This window comes from Xyrauchen texanus, chromosome 49 (genome assembly GCF_025860055.1).
Source record: "Xyrauchen texanus isolate HMW12.3.18 chromosome 49, RBS_HiC_50CHRs, whole genome shotgun sequence".
Classification (NCBI taxonomy): domain Eukaryota; kingdom Metazoa; phylum Chordata; class Actinopteri; order Cypriniformes; family Catostomidae; genus Xyrauchen; species Xyrauchen texanus.
Genome location: NC_068324.1, coordinates 5416921 through 5437735, shown reverse-complemented (window position 1 = coordinate 5437735; position 20815 = coordinate 5416921). Strand labels below are relative to the sequence as shown.

Genomic DNA, 20815 nt, shown 5'->3' with positions numbered 1-20815 from the left:
ACTTAACATGTCTTTTGTGTCCCACAGAAGAAATGGAAGCCTAAGTGGTAGTTCTATCAGGAAGACTCCAATAGTTACGTCACTTACTTTTTAAATTATGCCATCCAATCATATTCTAACATTTATTTTGCAGGTCCGACAGTATATTAACATATTATATCAACCTGTCTGCGTGATGACATTGAGCACAACCTCCACAGCCACCACCTAGTTACCTGTCCGCTGTCAGGGATAGGCACATCGACCTTGCAGTCTTCCTTCGACAGAATCTGACTGATGGTCATTTTGTTTTCTATCATCGGTCTGTCGGACGGGAACTTATGCCAAAGGACATTATTTATTTATAAATAATTATGTTAAATTCAATCTTGAAGATCATACAGGTTTGGAACAACATGATGGTCATTTAATGGGATTTTTCATTTTTGGGTGAACTATCCTTTTAAAACAACACTATACAATGTTTATTTATTCAAAAATTAAAATTATGTTAAGTGTACATATTGCTCCCATTCTGGGCAGTCGTAGTATGGAGTCGGTGTAGGAGTTGTTGATGGAGTAAGTGTAGGAGTTGTTGATGGAGTAGGTGCAGGAGTTGTTGATGGAGTAGGTGCAGGAGTTGTTGATGTTGGACATGGCTCTGTGCTGTTCTGCAGTGCACAGATTTCTGAGCAGATCATGGTCAGACAGATCCCAGAGCCAATGTGAACCGTATCAAATATTGTCTCACCTACATAAAAAAATTAAAATAAAATAAAATACAAAAGCCTTGAAGAGAATTGTTGTAGAAACACAACTTCTCCTTACAAACAGACAGAGATATCATTCAAATATACTAACCAGGATTATACTGCACTCCATTAACCACACAAAAACATGGTGTAGTGATGGGAGTAGTTGATGGAGTTTGTGGTGAAGTGGTAGATTCTACCGTTGTTGTTGATTCAGTCAATTTAGTTGTTGGGGTACTTCCTGTTGGTGTTGATGGAGTAGGTTTTTCTGTTGTTGTAGTAATTACTGTTGGTGTAGGTGAAGATGTGGAACTGGTGGGTGGTTCGGGTGTTTGTGGTGATGTGGTAGGTTCTACCGTTGTTGTTGATTCAGTCAATTTAGTTGTTGGGGTACTTCCTGTTGGTGTCGATGGAGTAGGTTTTTCTGTTGTTGTAGTAATTACTGTTGGTGTAGGTGAAGATGTGGAACTGGTGGGTGGTTCGGTGTTTGTGGTGATGTGGTAGGTTCTACCGTTGTTGTTGATTCAGTCAATTTAGTTGTTGGGGTACTTCCTGTTGGTGTTGATGGAGTAGGTTTTTCTGTTGTTGTAGTAATTACTGTTGGTGTAGGTGAAGATGTGGAACTGGTGGGTGGTTCGGGTGTTTGTGGTGATGTGGTAGGTTCTACCGTTGTTGTTGATTCAGTCAATTTAGTTGTTGGGGTACTTCCTGTTGGTGTCGATGGAGTAGGTTTTTCTGTTGTTGTAGTAATTACTGTTGGTGTAGGTGAAGATGTGGAACTGGTGGGTGGTTCAGGTGTTTGTGGTGATGTGGTAGATTCTACCGTTGTTGTTGATTTAGTTGTTGGGGTACTTCCTGTTGGTGTCGATTGAGTAGGTTTTTCTGTTATTGTAGTAATTACTGTTGGTGTAGGTGAAGATGTGGAACTGGTGGGTGGTTCAGGTGTTTGTGGTGATGTGGTAGATTCTACCGTTGTTGTTGATTCAGTCAATTTAGTTGTTGGGGTACTTCCTGTTGGTGTTGATGGAGTAGGTTTTTCTGTTGTTGTAGTAATTGCTGTTGGTGTAGGTGAAGATGTGGAACTGGTGGGTGGTTCAGGTGTTTGTGGTGATGTTGTAGATTCTACCGTTGTTGTTGATTCAGTCAATTTAGTTGTTGGGGTACTTCCTGTTGGTGTCGATGGAGTAGGTTTTTCTGTTGTTGTAGTAATTACTGTTGGTGTAGGTGAAGATGTGGAACTGGTGGGTGGTTTGGGTGTTTGTGGTGATGTGGTAGGTTCTACCGTTGTTGTTGATTCAGTCAATTTAGTTGTTGGGGTACTTCCTGTTGGTGTCGATGGAGTAGGTTTTTCTGATGTTGTAGTAATTACTGTTGGTGTAGGTGAAGATGTGGAACTGGTGGGTGGTTCAGGTGTTTGTGGTGATGTGGTAGATTCTACCGTTGTTGTTGATTTAGTTGTTGGGGTACTTCCTGTTGGTGTTGATGGAGTAGGTTTTTCTGTTGTTGTAGTAATTACTGTTGGTGTAGGTGAAGATGTGGAACTGGTGGGTGGTTCAGGTGTTTGTGGTGATGTGGTAGGTTCTACCGTTGTTGTTGATTCAGTTGTTGGGGTACTTCCTGTTGGTGTCGATGGAGTAGGTTTTTCTGTTGTTGTAGTAATTACTGTTGGTGTAGGTGAAGATGTGGAACTGGTGGGTGGTTCAGGTGTTTGTGGTGATGTGGTAGATTCTACCGTTGTTGTTGATTTAGTTGTTGGGGTACTTCCTGTTGGTGTTGATTGAGTAGGTTTTTCTGTTGTTGTAGTAATTACTGTTGGTGTAGGTGAAGATGTGGAACTGGTGGGTGGTTCAGGTGTTTGTGGTGATGTGGTAGATTCTACCGTTGTTGTTGATTCAGTCAATTTAGTTGTTGGGGTACTTCCTGTTGGTGTTGATGGAGTAGGTTTTTCTGTTGTTGTAGTAATTGCTGTTGGTGTAGGTGAAGATGTGGAACTGGTGGCTGGTTCTGGTGTTTGTGGTGATGTGGTAGATTCTACCGTTGTTGTTGATTCAGTCAATTTAGTTGTTGGGGTACTTCCTGTTGGTGTCGATGGAGTAGGTTTTTCTGTTGTTGTAGTAATTGCTGTTGGTGTAGGTGAAGATGTGGAACTGGTGGGTGGTTCAGGTGTTTGTGGTGATGTTGTAGATTCTACCGTTGTTGTTGATTCAGTCAATTTAGTTGTTGGGGTACTTCCTGTTGGTGTCGATGGAGTAGGTTTTTCTGTTGTTGTAGTAATTGCTGTTGGTGTAGGTGAAGATGTGGAACTGGTGGGTGGTTCAGTTGTTTGTGGTGATGTTGTAGATTCTACCGTTGTTGTTGATTCAGTCAATTTAGTTGTTGGGGTACTTCCTGTTGGTGTCGATGGAGTAGGTTTTTCTGTTGTTGTAGTAATTGCTGTTGGTGTAGGTGAAGATGTGGAACTGGTGGGTGGTTCAGGTGTTTGTGGTGATGTTGTAGATTCTACCGTTGTTGTTGATTCAGTCAATTTAGTTGTTGGGGTACTTCCTGTTGGTGTCGATGGAGTAGGTTTTTCTGTTGTTGTAGTAATTACTGTTGGTGTAGGTGAAGATGTGGAACTGGTGGGTGGTTCAGGTGTTTGTGGTGATGTGGTAGATTCTACCGTTGTTGTTGATTTAGTTGTTGGGGTACTTCCTGTTGGTGTCAATGGAGTAGGTTTTTCTGTTGTTGTAGTAATTACTGTTGGTGTAGGTGAAGATGTGGAACTGGTGGGTGGTTCAGGTGTTTCTGGTGATGTGGTAGATTCTACCGTTGTTGTTGATTTAGTTGTTGGGGTACTTCCTGTTGGTGTCGATGGAGTAGGTTTTTCTGTTGTTGTAGTAATTACTGTTGGTGTAGGTGAAGATGTGGAACTGGTGGGTGGTTCAGGTGTTTGTGGTGATGTGGTAGATTCTACCGTTGTTGTTGATTTAGTTGTTGGGGTACTTCCTGTTGGTGTCGATGGAGTAGGTTTTTCTGTTGTTGTTGTTGTAGTAATTACTGTTGGTGTAGGTGAAGATGTGGAACTGGTGGGAGGTTCTGATGTTTGTTCTGATGTGGTAGATTGTGGTGTAGTGCTAAATGTAGAGGCCTGTGTTGTTCCAGGTGATGTTGTAGAACAAGGAAAACAGCAGAAAACACGTATTGTATAGTCAAAACATTTATAGGGGCGGACAACCTGTTTTGTTTTCTCACACACCAAACCATATGAAACGTTGCACTGGGCAACTTGTTTTGTTTGACTGATATAATCTTCAAAGCTCATATCCATTTCGCCTGTAGCCCTACATTCAATATCTTCTGGATGTTCACATATCTCTTTTCCATTTTCTGTTATTTTTTCATATGTCTCAAAGTCATTCCCTCCTCCGGTAGCAGGATTATAAACATTAAACCACTCAGACCAGTCACATATAAAACATTCTGTTGAGGTAGATTCAGTAACTTTAGATGTTGGGGTACTTCCTGTTGGTGTTGATGGAGTAGGTTTTTCTGTTGTTGTAGTAATTACTGTTGGTGTAGGTGAAGATGTGGAACTGGTGGGTGGTTCGGGTGTTTGTGGTGATGTGGTAGGTTCTACCGTTGTTGTTGATTCAGTCAATTTAGTTGTTGGGGTACTTCCTGTTGGTGTCGAAGGAGTAGGTTTTTCTGTTGTTGTAGTAATTACTGTTGGTGTAGGTGAAGATGTGGAACTGGTGGGTGGTTCGGGTGTTTGTGGTGATGTGGTAGGTTCTACCGTTGTTGTTGATTCAGTCAATTTAGTTGTTGGGGTACTTCCTGTTGGTGTCGATGGAGTAGGTTTTTCTGATGTTGTAGTAATTACTGTTGGTGTAGGTGAAGATGTGGAACTGGTGGGTGGTTCAGGTGTTTGTGGTGATGTGGTAGATTCTACCGTTGTTGTTGATTTAGTTGTTGGGGTACTTCCTGTTGGTGTCAATGGAGTAGGTTTTTCTGTTGTTGTAGTAATTACTGTTGGTGTAGGTGAAGATGTGGAACTGGTGGGTGGTTCAGGTGTTTGTGGTGATGTGGTAGATTCTACCGTTGTTGTTGATTTAGTTGTTGGGGTACTTCCTGTTGGTGTCGATGGAGTAGGTTTTTCTGTTGTTGTAGTAATTACTGTTGGTGTAGGTGAAGATGTGGAACTGGTGGGTGGTTCAGGTGTTTGTGGTGATGTGGTAGATTCTACCGTTGTTGTTGATTTAGTTGTTGGGGTACTTCCTGTTGGTGTCGATTGAGTAGGTTTTTCTGTTGTTGTAGTAATTACTGTTGGTGTAGGTGAAGATGTGGAACTGGTGGGTGGTTCAGGTGTTTGTGGTGATGTGGTAGATTCTACCGTTGTTGTTGATTTAGTTGTTGGGGTACTTCCTGTTGGTGTCAATGGAGTAGGTTTTTCTGTTGTTGTAGTAATTACTGTTGGTGTAGGTGAAGATGTGGAACTGGTGGGTGGTTCAGGTGTTTGTGGTGATGTGGTAGATTCTACCGTTGTTGTTGATTTAGTTGTTGGGGTACTTCCTGTTGGTGTCGATGGAGTAGGTTTTTCTGTTGTTGTAGTAATTACTGTTGGTGTAGGTGAAGATGTGGAACTGGTGGGTGGTTCAGGTGTTTGTGGTGATGTGGTAGATTCTACCGTTGTTGTTGATTCAGTCAATTTAGTTGTTGGGGTACTTCCTGTTGGTGTCGATGGAGTAGGTTTTTCTGTTGTTGTAGTAATTACTGTTGGTGTAGGTGAAGATGTGGAACTGGTGGGTGGTTCGGGTGTTTGTGGTGATGTGGTAGGTTCTACCGTTGTTGTTGATTCAGTCAATTTAGTTGTTGGGGTACTTCCTGTTGGTGTCGATGGAGTAGGTTTTTCTGATGTTGTAGTAATTACTGTTGGTGTAGGTGAAGATGTGGAACTGGTGGGTGGTTCAGGTGTTTGTGGTGATGTGGTAGATTCTACCGTTGTTGTTGATTTAGTTGTTGGGGTACTTCCTGTTGGTGTCAATGGAGTAGGTTTTTCTGTTGTTGTAGTAATTACTGTTGGTGTAGGTGAAGATGTGGAACTGGTGGGTGGTTCAGGTGTTTGTGGTGATGTGGTAGATTCTACCGTTGTTGTTGATTTAGTTGTTGGGGTACTTCCTGTTGGTGTCGATGGAGTAGGTTTTTCTGTTGTTGTAGTAATTACTGTTGGTGTAGGTGAAGATGTGGAACTGGTGGGTGGTTCAGGTGTTTGTGGTGATGTGGTAGATTCTACCGTTGTTGTTGATTTAGTTGTTGGGGTACTTCCTGTTGGTGTCGATTGAGTAGGTTTTTCTGTTGTTGTAGTAATTACTGTTGGTGTAGGTGAAGATGTGGAACTGGTGGGTGGTTCAGGTGTTTGTGGTGATGTGGTAGATTCTACCGTTGTTGTTGATTTAGTTGTTGGGGTACTTCCTGTTGGTGTCAATGGAGTAGGTTTTTCTGTTGTTGTAGTAATTACTGTTGGTGTAGGTGAAGATGTGGAACTGGTGGGTGGTTCAGGTGTTTCTGGTGATGTGGTAGATTCTACCGTTGTTGTTGATTTAGTTGTTGGGGTACTTCCTGTTGGTGTCGATGGAGTAGGTTTTTCTGTTGTTGTAGTAATTACTGTTGGTGTAGGTGAAGATGTGGAACTGGTGGGTGGTTCAGGTGTTTGTGGTGATGTGGTAGATTCTACCGTTGTTGTTGATTTAGTTGTTGGGGTACTTCCTGTTGGTGTCGATGGAGTAGGTTTTTCTGTTGTTGTTGTTGTAGTAATTACTGTTGGTGTAGGTGAAGATGTGGAACTGGTGGGAGGTTCTGATGTTTGTTCTGATGTGGTAGATTGTGGTGTAGTGCTAAATGTAGAGGCCTGTGTTGTTCCAGGTGATGTTGTAGAACAAGGAAAACAGCAGAAAACACGTATTGTATAGTCAAAACATTTATAGGGGCGGACAACCTGTTTTGTTTTCTCACACACCAAACCATATGAAACGTTGCACTGGGCAACTTGTTTTGTTTGACTGATATAATCTTCAAAGCTCATATCCATTTCGCCTGTAGCCCTACATTCAATATCTTCTGGATGTTCACATATCTCTTTTCCATTTTCTGTTATTTTTTCATATGTCTCAAAGTCATTCCCTCCTCCGGTAGCAGGATTATAAACATTAAACCACTCAGACCAGTCACATATAAAACATTCTGTTGAGGTAGATTCAGTAACTTCAGATGTTGGAGTACTTCCTGTTGGAGTAGATGAAGATGAAGAACCAGTGGGTGAAGTAGGTGGTGTAGTTGGGGTAGTTGAAGGTGGTGTTGTGGTTGGGGTTGGGCATGGTACCATTGATTCTATTACAGTGGTATTTATGCAAATTGCATAGTAGCACATTCCCATGCCATCTGTAACATTGTAAATTACTGCATTGTGATCATATTCTGTTCCATTGTAGAAACAGCACCCTGGAAGACACAAAACAACATAATCTTTAGTTTTTCATGAACACTAAAATACGTAGATAAAATCGCATTTAAATCTTTTAAATTGTTTTAAACTGTTTATTTATTGATTTTGCTTACCAGGTCTTTGAAAACAATGTATTGTGCCATTTTCAAAACAGAAGCTGTCAAAGGAATTAATTATTTAATATATTTCTATATATATTAGGTCATTTGAATAATATTAGTTCTTTTGAGCCATTAAAATGGATTTAGTAATATGTCAGGGATACATACCACATATTACAGGGCTTGTCAGTTGGGATCTCCTCTCCAGGTTCATACTCGTTCCCATTATCATTGCATGTCTGATTACATATCTCCACACAGATCTGATTTTTTTCATCAAATATAGGCTTGTCCTCTGGACATTCTGGATAACAACCTGCACCAATATTGCACATATAATTGATATTTGTAGATTACAAATGTTATTTTTAAGTGGCACTGCAACTTGACAATCATGCAAAAAATAGGCTCAGAAACATGAAATGTCTCTATATTATGTAAGTATACTCAATATTTGAAAATGTAAACCAGTCTGTTCTAGATGATAACTTACCCTCCAGGTTTGGTAAAGTGTTATTGTGGATACCCTCAGGGTTGAGACAGGTTTTGTACGAAGGTGGATGACAAGGACTGTAATGCCATATGCATTCACCTGGTTTATTGTAGTAGTCACAGTACACAGCTAACAGGGAAACAAGGATACAAGAATTAACTTTTACACTCAAAGTAAACAAGATGACATCACAGAATTCCCCATATCACATGAGTGATTACAGGAAGATTGGCAGCTGTGCACTGGTATAGAACATGCTTACGGCAGATCTCAGGTGTTCTCCAGGCCACACAGACTTCTTTATCATTGCATGCTTGAGCGTAAGCTGCCACAGCTGTGCAGAAGCACTCACAGTCTCCACCTGTGTCACATGCACAGGAGTCCTTCACACAGTTATCATAGAAAGGGCCTGGATCCACCTGTGTGAACATGCATTTGCATTCTTAAAAGTATTATGGGAAACTTTTGTTATACAGGGAATTAACTTCAGTTATGGAATCAAAAGGCCTTCCAACTGTACCATGCTGTGGCAGTCTTTGAAAGTCTTTGACTTTATAATGCTACATTGTATTTTCGCCCATGTGTGTCGATTAGGGGTCTGAAAGCAGGGATCAAAGTCTGGTTCTGCATCAGGGCATGTGCTTAACCCTTTCCAGCTGTCCACGAACTCCATTATATTTGAGGTTTGCAAGTTGCCTTGAGTGGTAAAGTCATCTTTTCCATTTCCATTGAAATTTCCACAGAGGCCACAAACTTCTCCCTGTGAAAACACAAAGCATATTAGCTCAAGTAATTACAACATTCAGAATTCCCAACAGAAATGATTTTTCTGTTATAATAACTATAAACTAAGCATTTTTATTTATTATTTTATATTCCAAGTAGGATACTAGAGACTTGACTGTTGATTTGTAAGGGCACTTGTACTGCAACAACACCTTCAGACAAGTGGGAGTGTCAGTGTGTAATCAATTCTTGTTCACATAAAGGAAGTTAAAACTGATTGTTTATATGCATCAGTGGAAACAACGAATGCCTTAAATCAACTCACCATGTGCTGAGGTTGCAGAATGATGCGGACAGTTGTTTTACGGTCCCACAAAACCGTCATTCCGATGACAGCATCGATAACAAGGTACATACCAACGTTTCTTTTATTGTACTTGATCAGTGGACCACTTCCAGTATCAGATACTCTTACAATGCCTTCAGAAAGTTCCAGTTTAGTTCTCTGTGTGTGGAAGAGAAGTTAGAGAGAGAGGAAAAAATAAGTTCCCTAACCCAAACATACTGCAAGAGAGATGTTTTTGCAAGAGGCAAAAACTAATGATAATAAATAAATGAATGTGTGTGGTGGGCTGTTTGAAAGCTTTATGATACTAGGGGTGCAAAAATGCACAACAAAAATGATGTGTTGTCGTCAACCATTGTATTCCTCGTGTGCAACACTTACATTAACATAACCATACATTTAATAAATATTTCAGGTTCAATACAAGTTGAGCACCATGTGACAGCTTTTGTGGCATAATATTGATTACATCATCCCTCCTTTTCTTAAAACAAAAGCAAAAATCAAAGTTACAGTGAAACACTTTCAACGGAAGTGAATGTACCCCATTTTTGGATGGTTTAAGGCAGAAATGTGAAGCTTGTAATTTTGTAAAAGCACATGCATTAATTCTTCTGTTAAAACTTGTGTATTAAATGAGCAGTATTTTTTTAAATCGTTGTTTTTACTTTTGGCTTCGGGTTTACGGTTTTACGTTGTAAAATCAAGCCACAATCAGTGGTTGAGGCTCAGGGTTATTGACCAGAAGGTTGGGGATTCAAGCCTCAGCACCACCAAGATGCCACTGTTGGGCCCTTGAGCAAGGCACTTAACTCCAGGTTGCTCCGGGGGAATTGTCCCTGTAATAACTGCACTGTAAGTCGCTTTGGATAAAAGCGTCTGCCAAATGCATAAATGTAAATGTAAATGTAAAATTGGATATAACTTTTCACAGAAACTGTTAGCAATTTAATCACACTAAAATCATGTTAACACGCATATTTGTACGTCTTTAGACAATACTTTGAAACAGTGAGTATTTTAACATTTAGAGATTGGCTCCATTCACTTCCATTGTAAATGTCACACTGTAACCCAGATTTTAAAGAAAAGAAAGGACGAGTTGTTGATTAGCCTTGAATATTCCTTTAATGTTAACATTTTGAACAACACGTTTTAATGTTATATGACCTTTTAAAACATCTTTGAACACTGAAAGTTGCATGTAGTGTTGAATTTTGCACTGTATTCAGCTAAATGCACTGTAAATTCAGTGCATTGATTTTCAGTAAAGACCTCTGCCTTACCCCCAAAAGGATCCCAACAGCCTTTGAACATGTGGTTCCTGTTGTTCCGCAAGGAATATTCTCAGTGATCACATGAAAATGACCCGTTTTATTTCCACACTTGTCCTGTAAAACAAGAGAGTGTTGCTTTAGAAACAAAAACAACAAAAGCATACATTGTCACCTGCTACCTCCTAAATTAAGTGGAGTCTTTAACTAAATGCTGTTGTTTTATGTTGAACAGCTCTACCTACAGTACATACCTGAGCTGCTATATAACTGCAGTCTCCACTGAAGCCAAATCTTTGCTGATCAAAAGTTTGATAATGTCCACTACCATATATAGTGCAGATGCCTGGACACTTATTGTTTGTACATGACCATGTTCCCCGTTGGCAAGTGCTGTTAACATGGAGTAAATGGCAAGTAGACTTAAATCAAGTGTGTGATTCCACATCAGTGTTATCATTGATAAAAACTTAAATTAAACTGAAACTAGAATTTAAATCACAAAAATACATAGAATTATATACTATAATAACCCACAGTCTAATAAAAAAAAAAAACACACTTGTTGTTCAGTGGTTATATAGTAATGCAACTTTAACAGATTAGAATTAATATGTTACACACCATGTATTGCAATCCATGGTTATTTGACTCCCTACTGCATAAAAATGTCCATTGTGTAGACATGGGCATTCATGGGATTTAACACAGTATCCTTTGCCATCGTCCAGTAGACCTGTAGGACACTGGCACCCAGATTCACAGTCCAGCGAGAACTGGAGTGAGGCGAGAAAAAGCGTTATTAACAAATTAAAGTAAAACTTTCAAATGACCACAAACAAACACCAGCAAGGGATATAGGACAGGGTGGAAACTACACACTCACACAATCAACTTCCTGTTGCAAACAAGTGCGAGCACAGTCCAGTCCATGTTCATCTGGGCCTGCTGTACTGCAGTTGAAGAAAACCTTTGGATGGGGACATTCTGCAACAAATATCAGACATTGATGCATCACTCAAAATATGTGTCCACTTACTGGAAAACCTTTATATTTCCAAAACATATTTGGAGACTTAGAAACAGGAGCTTAATTTGGTTTTGATTAACTTTGCAGCTGATGGTGATTACTATAGTGTTCAGTCATGAAATCAATTTGCAAAACAAGTTCCTGCATAAAGTTGTACCATTAAAGGAGTAGTTCACCCAAAAATGAAAATTCTCTCATCATTTACTCACCCTCATACCATCACAGAGACTTTCTGTCTTCTGACTGTATGACTTTCTGTTCTGCAGAACACAAATTGTGAATTTTAGTAGAATATTTCAGCTCTGCAGGTCCTTACAATGCAAGTGAATGGTGGCCAGAACGTTTAATCTCCAAAAATCACATTAAGTCAGCATAAAAGTAATCAATATGACTTCAGTGGTTAAATCTATATCTTGTGAAGTGTTATGATAGGTGTAGGTGAGAAACAGATCAATATTCAAGTCCTTTTTACAATAAATATTTTTGTTTTTTTGTGCAATTCATATTCTTCATGCATATCGCCACATACTGGTAAAAAAGGACTTAAATATTGATCTCACCTACACCTATCATAACACTTCAGAAGATATGGATTTAACCAATGGAGTCCAATGGATTACTTTTACACTAGCTTTATGTGATATTTGGAGATTCAAAGTTCTAGACACCATTCACTTGCATTATGTGGACCTACAGAGCTGAGATATTCTTCTAAAAACCTTAATTTTTTTCAGCAGAAGAAAGAAAATCATACACATCTGGGATGGTATTCGCGCGTGTAAATGAGAGAATTTTCATATTCGGATGAACTATCCCTTTAATTATATGTCAGTCATCAAGTTTACATGCTTGATGAATGTTGCAGTCTATATGTAGCAACTAATTGGCAACTTAACATTTTTAAAACACACAGAGGATTCAATTCACGTTTGAGGTATGACTTTTAATTTATGGTGAAGTCTCTTCAAAAAAGCTAACCACAGACCTTATTTTACTCATAAATCAAATACTGTCATTCTGAAAACCCATTGGAAATTCCCAAATGGGAACCCATAGCAAAAAAATTGGGTTTAGGACTATAAACAGAATAGCTCTTTTGTTTATTAGGCAATTAGTTTTATTGCGTAAACATCACATCTGATCAAATAACAGAATAGCATTCTGTGTAACCTTGGTCATGGCTCACAGTAGCCCAAGTTATTTTTCATACCTAGAAAACGGGCTCTCGAGGATCGACAGTGGAACTTTCCATTCATGCAAACACTAAAAAGAGAAATTAGATCATATTCATTTATTTTATTAGCAAATACAATTTTATTTACATTTTTGTAAAATGCACAGCCCTTCACTTTTCTAGACCCAATGAAATCAAAATTGGACTTTGTGGCTTTTAGTCCATGTGCTTTGAAGTCATCTATATGTTACTATACATTTTGACAAGTTTTTGTAGTAGATATATTCATTTAAAATGTCTTTCTCTCACGGGAAGAGAGACCAAATATCTATTTTTTACGCTACATAGATTTTTGTCCAATCAAATACTGTCTAGAATGAGAATGTCCCTCCCACTAACACCATCTCTTACTGAATAGCAAGTAGCAAATCATGGTTCAAAAGGATGAGGTCTTTGACATTTCCAGCCTAAAGTTCTTGTTTTGATAGGAAATATGTCAACACAAGAAACAAAACTGCACTAGTCAAGCCATTTCATGGGGTCTTTAAATTTGTATAACTACTGCAAGAACATTTACATTATTATCCACTTACCAGTGTTCATCCTTAAGGCTAACAGACTGGCCGGGACGGATTTTCTGGCCATTATGGTAACAAGGACATTTTTCCATAGGTACACACAGTCCACTCTCATCCTGGTAGAGTCCATCTGGACATGCACATCCGTCCACAGGTACAAAGTCAACATTGCAGCCTTGGCGCTCAGAGCTGAGAGAAATACAGGTATGCTGGCAGCTCTGCAGCTGATAGGAGTAGTTCTGTGATGCCGGGCAGTTCTCTGTGTACTTCTCTGTGGGTATCAGTTCAGAGATGTGTTTTAAAGGAATAGTTCACCCCAAAATAATAATACAAAAATGTGTCTATCTTCAGAAGACTTGGAATATAGCGCACAAGTTGTATGGACCAGTTTAATGGTTCTTTTTTTCTTTTCTTTCTTTCTTTCTTTTTTTTTTTTTTTTTTGCCATATTAGCGCTTAGATATACTTAAATTATTCTTTAAAAGTGCATGTAGCACAACAGCATTCACCAAAGCATAAATCAGATCTGAATGAAAAAAACTCTGATATGAACCCACAACCCACTTAAATGGATTCTGCTGCTAAAATTTGTTAATAGGAATAATATTCAAGCACCAGCAAAGGATGTTAGATTTAGGAAAATTTCCTTCTTGTGTAAATCACGTAAACAGCATACGTAGAGCACCAAAGACTTCTAGATTAGTTGATGTGCCTACCAAAATTATGTAATTAGAATTGTCAATGATATGTCTAAACAACCATTAGCAGCCATCTTACCGCACACTGTTTGCCGCCAGCCTTGGAGAAATATTCCTTTAGCTGCACAGGCCCGGGCGTATGAGGAGAATACCGCACACAAACAGTCTTCACTCTTTTCACATGTACAGCTGGAGTATTTGCATCTCTGAAAGCACAAACATTCTGTAAACGTATACAAGTTGTGTCCATTGCTTATTGTGGGTGTTAGGGTAAACTGCATTGGATTTGGGGCATTTAAAGCTTTAATTCATTGCTTTTTTCTTTATTGGGAAAAGACTGCTTACAATTCAAAGGTTAAGAAAATGCTACATTTGATTTTGTTTCAGACCATACTTTGTAGTAGCTTTCTGGATTGACAGTAGAGTGACATTTGGCAAAGGGGCTCTCCTTGTCCTTCATCTTGGAACACCAATGCTCAGCAAAGTGCTCTAAAGAATCATAAAATATGGTGTTATGAGCAAAAGCCTCAGATAATAAACTCACAAGTGAATAAAAAAATTAATTAGATATCGTATATAGTCTTGCACTGATGCAACACCTGTCACATATTTATCTGCCAATTATTGACCACATTAAAACCATATGAAAAAGATTTGAAAAACAGATGTTTAATTTATGGTCAATTAGTAACACACATAAAAAGTTAAAATGCACAATCCATAAATAACACTATTGTTAGAAGACTTTGACTTTTGAGACACAAGTATGATACCCATTAAATCTGCATGATTGATTGAATTAAGATTGAAATCACAATATGGCCTTGTGCGATTACTAAACCCTACAAGCCTGCATTTTAATATATAGTTCAGTCTACAAGAGCAAGTAAGAGCCAGCAGCACTATCTAGCGGTCAGGACAGCATTATCCATTACCTTTAATACCACTATAATACATCATTTAAAAGGGGGCTTTTTTTCTTTGGCTAAAACGTTTTATTTTTCCATGATGTGTTTGACATTCCGTGGAATTGCCCAACATATGCATAAGATGTGAAGTTTGTAATGTTCTTTTTATGTTTTAATGTTCTGTTTTATTAAACTTACAAAAACGGAAGTAAGTGGCAAAAAAATCAGTATCGGTATTGGCCAAAAGGTTTTTGTTAAAATCGGTATTGGCTAAAACATTTGATATCGGCACATCCCTAGAATGAACTCTCTCTCTCACCGCTGTCAGTGCTGTAGGAACAGGGATCGTCCATTCTCTCAGTACGGTCAGGGCAGTTAGATTGGGCCTTCCAGGTGTTTGCAAAGGAAACTGCTGTACCCTCCACCAATCCCTGAGGGGTCTTCAGGTCATCAGACAGCACTTTGTTAAAATTTCCACAAAGACCTGCAAAATCACATGAACTAAGCCATCATGACCCTCTTGAAAAAAACATCTTAAACATGGTAAAGCTTGTTAGGCTGGTCTTTTTTATGGTTTTAAAGAGACTTCAGGCACTAAACCAACTAAAACCAGAAGGCCACCTTTGGCTGGTTTAAGCTGTACTTAACAGTAGGGGATGGATTCATTGAATCCTGCAACGCAACCCAAATGCTTGGCTTTAAATATTGTTTCTTGATGAGTTAGGGCAGAATTCTCACCACAAGTCTTGCCCTGGAAGCTTTGATCCACAGTGATGTACACTTGCATAATGGGCACCAGCTGTACCTGCACCTGCAGCCCGAAGGAGGTCTGGAGCATGATGTAAAACGATGATGGCCTGAACACCGTGAAGTCAGCTGGGAGACAAAGAATCAGAGCATTTTGCAAAACCCTTCACTAAAATGTCAAGATCACCACAAATAATAAATTACTACATTTGAGCACAGAAGAAAAAAATGCTCTTCTCTCACTCACCAGTCTTGTAAGGAAGTGGGACTTCAGCATTGTGTTGTACCGTGCCGTCAGGTTTAATGAGCAGAGGCTGAACAAATAAGATAAAGAGTCTGTTGAACATTTCAGCATGAAATCTTTTTATAAGCACACTGTTTGATTTGCACAATGTAGGTGACATCTAATAACTTGGTATTCATATTTCCATAAAGTTTGCGATTATGCTCTGTTGTTGTGTGTATATACATTTTTCTTGTCGTTGTCAAACAGCACCACTATTGATTTCAAGCAGGTGTCGGTTTCATGGGTTAAACAAGGAACAATCTGGCCCAATATGATGAACTTTGAGTCTTTGCAGTCCTATAAAAAAGACAAACAGAGGTTTAGGGAGAGGGTCACATTCATTAGTTAGAATGTTATAATATCCTTTAAAATAGTCAAAATTGCAACTCTGTTTAGCTGCAGCTGAACTTTATTATTCCATTAGGAACTTCATATCTGAAAGTTGCCAGTACATACTACCTAGTCAGACATAAAAACCATCTCTATAATGAGCAAACAAAAGCATGTATACAATCCAAACATTTCCAATTTCCAAATGCAGATGCCTTAACAATTACTGAGTGTAGTTAGTTATAAAAACATTCTTACTTTGGAGAGAACATAGTGGCAGTCTCCGTGGAAAGTGAATTCTTTCCCGTCGTAGGTGGTGAAATGAGATCCTTCCTCTAGGGCACACAGGCCAGGACTAGGCAGACTCATACAAATCCAGTTCCCCTCCTGACATATGCTGATTTACATACAAAAACAAACAGACTAGAATATATGCAAAATGATATATATCTATATATATATCACATATATATATACAATTCTATTGCTTAAAGACTTAATGGAGTTCTCAGTGATGCGAAGTGTGAAATGTGTAGTGTTACCATTCCTCGTCGTCCTTAAGGAGGACTTCTCCGGGTTTATAGTTTTGGTCATGTTTGCACTGGCACTGTTCCACTGGGATGCAGCCCATGTTTGAGATGTCATCAAACACAGTTCCTATAACAGATAATATTCATCCAAAAACACGCACACATTGCATTAATATCCGCACATTACTTTGTGTATATCTCAAATATTATGCATTTGGTACTGACCTTGTGGGCAAAAGCAGCCGTCGGTGTTGTGTTCCGCACACAGTGTGTTTGTGTCTTTGTGTGAGCATGTGTCCATACATGGGGAGCCACTTTCAGAATGCACCATATTGAAGGGGCATTTCACAGCTATTGAGAAATGCAAGTCAAACAGACTCTTTACAACTTGGAACAAGCTGATAAAATAATGATTTATCACTTCAGTTATTCACTAATTATCATTTCAATTATTGCAGTTATTTTCATTTGTCTATCAGGGCTCAATAATATATTGCAAATAATTAATGTATTACATTTAAATTAACATATAGTCATTGAGCAGACGTTTTATCCAAAGCAACTTACAAATGAGACACATAGCAAGCAATTTGTCATACAAAGTTAGTGTGAGTTGGTTAAGTGCTTAATATAATATATATATATATATTTCTTACCACAGAATTGCTCTGTTCTCCAATTGGGTGGAGTCCCTCCCGCATGAGAGCACTGGCGTGAGTATTCAGATAAAGTCGCACAGAGTGATGAAACGTCTCCATCTTGACCCAAACACATATCATTCACACAGGCCTTTACATACGGCTCAGGACTCAAAACCTTGGTACAGGAAGACCAGTCTTCAACCTCCAAAAAGTCTGCACAATTTGTCCGCTGCCGTGACACAGATAAGGTATATCTTTAACCTTTAACCTCAGAAGTCCACACTGCTGTTATAACTTAGTGGGAGTGATTATCAGTTTGATTTGAATGTAAAAATGACACACTGCACCTTTAAATCTAGAAGGATGGTTTCTGTAACTTACATATTTTTCACATTGGTCCAAAACATTTTGCTCATCGTCGTTTTCAAAAGGGTCTTCACAAACATGCATTGGATTTGGAACTCTGTGCATATTCCCAAATTCAACATGGCCAATCTTTCAGTCCTGTATTGAATAAAATGCAGATTATACGTTCTCTGATCAAGGTACTTTATCTCAAATTAGGAAAACATGAGGAACAAGATTGTATTTTCTGTAACTGTGGAATAATTATGGGAAAAATGGCAAATAAAAGTGTCAGGCTGTGAAAGGAACTCACCTGATTCAATAAACTCATTATAAACGGGAATACCATTGAAATCGCCACACAGTCCACAAGTACGATTTGAATATTTGTCATCCAGCTCCACCTAAAATAAACATCACAATGTTGTTTTCAACAAATCTTCAACAAATCTTTTATCATTTTGCTTGAAATGCTATTTGGATAGTCAACATTATTGTGAGAAGGTACCGAAGTATTATACCATGGTACTTAAACATTGTACTCCAAGGTTACTAAAAAAACCCTACTGAGGCTAATTGTCAAACAACCGCTGTGATAAAACATAATTTAAAAGTTTTATAGCATAAAAGTGGATAAAATGACACCCTGGACGGAGAGGTTTGGTGACCTTGCTGTGCTCACATGTTAAGTTTGTACATTTGTACAGAGATGATTTCCCCTCTAAAGAACTAAATTGTGCAAAACAATGACAAAAAATAAAATGACTAAAACAGCAATTGTGAGTGGGGTGACGAATTTTCAGTTAACTCAACCCGGCATGTGTATAGTCAGTGTACTGCTAAAAGTTGACAAGATTAATTTCTAGCAGATACACACATTTAAAAAAATGTCATACTTTCTCTTCAGGGAAAATTGACCAAAAATATTCTTGGCTCATTTTGAACTCATTTGTGTCCAATAAAAGGCTCTCTAGAATGGGAATATCCATTCCACTAATACCACCTGCAACTGACTAGTTATAACAAGTAGCTCATGGCTGTGACTTGACTAAAGCCTATTGATTGTTTAAAAACCCTTCAATATGCCACGCCCCAACTTCCTGTTTACCAGGAAATCCAGAAGAGTCATTCCACGGGATCTTTTAGGTATCATTGATATTCTATGAGCCCATAATGAGCACATAATATGCAACAGTGTCTGCCCGCTTTTTAGCCGTCTTGTTTCTGAAAGACTTTTCTTCTATTCATTTCTTCCATAGGGATTTCATAAAGTACTTCTCAACAGAGATCTAAGCCATGAACCAAACCTGCCAGCTCCAAGGTGAATCACAACATTACAAACATCGATCTCAATCAAAATAACTATTTGCAAATCGGACAAAAAGTGTATTTAATGTCTTTAATGAGGGAAAGAACTACAATCCCATGAATCAATGGAAAATGTCAAACTTATTGATTTCAAGTTTTTGAATATAGGTATAGAAACATCAAATATCTAAGTATTTTAAGAGAGTAGGCCGACTCGTGGGCGGTCACTGCAGAGCTCTTTTGCTCTGATTAGTGGATAATTTCCCTTCAGGATCATGGGTAGTGTAGTTCTACACCAGAAATTCCTCTATTAAACATGATTTAAAAAAAAGACTGATGGCATTTGTTGCAGCATATACAATAGATTAACAACCATGGAGCTGACGGTAGGTCTGTCTTTTAGGTTTACAGGTCTACAGAAAAAAATCATGGTATTTTCACTTCCGGAACCAGACTGTTGTGCTCTATAACCTCACCGTGACTGCATCCTCTCTGTTCCACTTGACGCTGATGCCCAGTTTTGAATAGAGTTTGATGTAAATTGTATTCTCTTCCACAAGAATCCCAGCGACATGGATGGGTAGTGTCACACTGAATACAAAATAGACATACAGTATATATTAAAAGATTTAACAAAAAGAACAAATTTTTACAACTAGAAGGATGTCCTGAACATTTGTTTTTGCAACATCCCAGATCAAACTACAATGGAACAAAATCCTAACCAGACTCTTACATTTGTTCGTTGACCATGACCTGGTTTGGGGTCATTTCGACAGAAATGTCATTGATGGACACCGCTACTCTGCTGATCTTTGAGTCAGTGGTGTGTTCTCCTCTCTTCACGTGAACCGAGAACTGGCGAATGAGGCTTTGGCAGTCCGACACCAGGTTATAATCGCACATGCCTTGAAACTGGTAAGAGTCGCCATCAAACGTCTTGAAGTGAAAGTTGCCCCACATGCTACAGATGTTGTTTACATGGTTAAGCGCTTGGACTGGAGAAAAAAAAAAGAGAATACAAAGATTGCGCTAACTTTATTTGTGATTTCATACATTTCATAATCCAACTTAAATAGCATGTACGGGTAATATGCCCATCTTTATGAGGTCTTTGGGGCAATGATGCATTTTCAACTCTCAACTCTCATTTTCAGAAGGCTAGTTCCTGTTTAATATTACTACTGCTAATAATAAATAATAATAATAATAATAAAGTTCTCATTGTCCATCCAATGCACCAATTTTCAACCACAACATCATTGTTAAAGATAATTTAAGTTTATAATTGATAATTTTTCTTTAACTGAATTGTCCTTATTTTACTTAACTGACATTCTTTCTGGGGAAAGGCAAGACACTTAAATTCCCCAAATCTGGAATATTCCTTTGAATTAATTTATGTAAAAAAATAAAAATAAATAAACATTACTGTAAAACAACGGTCCATTTGAGGGGATACCTAATGAAAATAATGAAATGCACTTAACAACAACTGAATTATTCAATTTAGATTCAGTGTCTTCAAAGTGATAGTTCGCCCATTCCATTATCATTTACTCACCCTCATGTCGTTTCAAACCCGTATGACTTTTCTTTCTATCATGGAACACAAAAGGATATGTTAAGCAGAATGTTAGTCTCAGTCACTGTCCACTCTCATTGCATCTTACTCCCATTTAATGAAAGTAAATAGTGACTGAGGCTAACATTCTGCCAAGCATCTTTTGTGTAAAACTGGAAGAAAGGTCCTTTAGATTTAGAACAACACTAGCGTAAGTAAATGACAAAATGCTCAATTTCAGATGAACTTTCCTGTTTTAATCATTTAGTCATTTCTGATTTGACACACACACATATATATATATATATATATATAGAGAGAGAGAGAGAGAGAGAGAGAGAGAGAGAGAGAGAGAATATAAAAATAATATATAATAAAATATAATTTAAATCCAATAACAAATATATATATAAATCTGGAGATATAGTGGTTAGCTGGAAGTTCACTCTTACCTCTCAATGCATTAACCTGTATGTCACAGATAAGAGCCAGCAGTAGTATGCAAACTGCAGATGTACCCCACTCCAT

At 38.3% G+C, this 20815-nt stretch overlaps 1 protein-coding gene across 1 annotated transcript; it reads right to left on the bottom strand.

Moving 5' to 3' along the window:
* Positions 1 to 485: 485 nt before the first annotated feature.
* LOC127640228 (mucin-2-like) lies at positions 486 to 20815 on the bottom strand. Its single transcript, XM_052122679.1, is given in 32 exon segments — positions 486 to 730; positions 841 to 1197; positions 1200 to 1494; positions 1705 to 3603; positions 3967 to 4872; positions 5104 to 5805; positions 6724 to 7205; positions 7489 to 7626; positions 7804 to 7932; positions 8066 to 8222; positions 8324 to 8563; positions 8855 to 9034; positions 10162 to 10266; positions 10857 to 10925; positions 11036 to 11136; positions 12390 to 12442; positions 12947 to 13202; positions 13708 to 13834; positions 14023 to 14117; positions 14856 to 15020; positions 15275 to 15412; positions 15531 to 15597; positions 15753 to 15866; positions 16158 to 16296; positions 16442 to 16556; positions 16655 to 16780; positions 17086 to 17299; positions 17452 to 17569; positions 17725 to 17819; positions 19200 to 19314; positions 19460 to 19721; positions 20740 to 20815. Coding segments are annotated over 32 exon segments (8280 nt in total).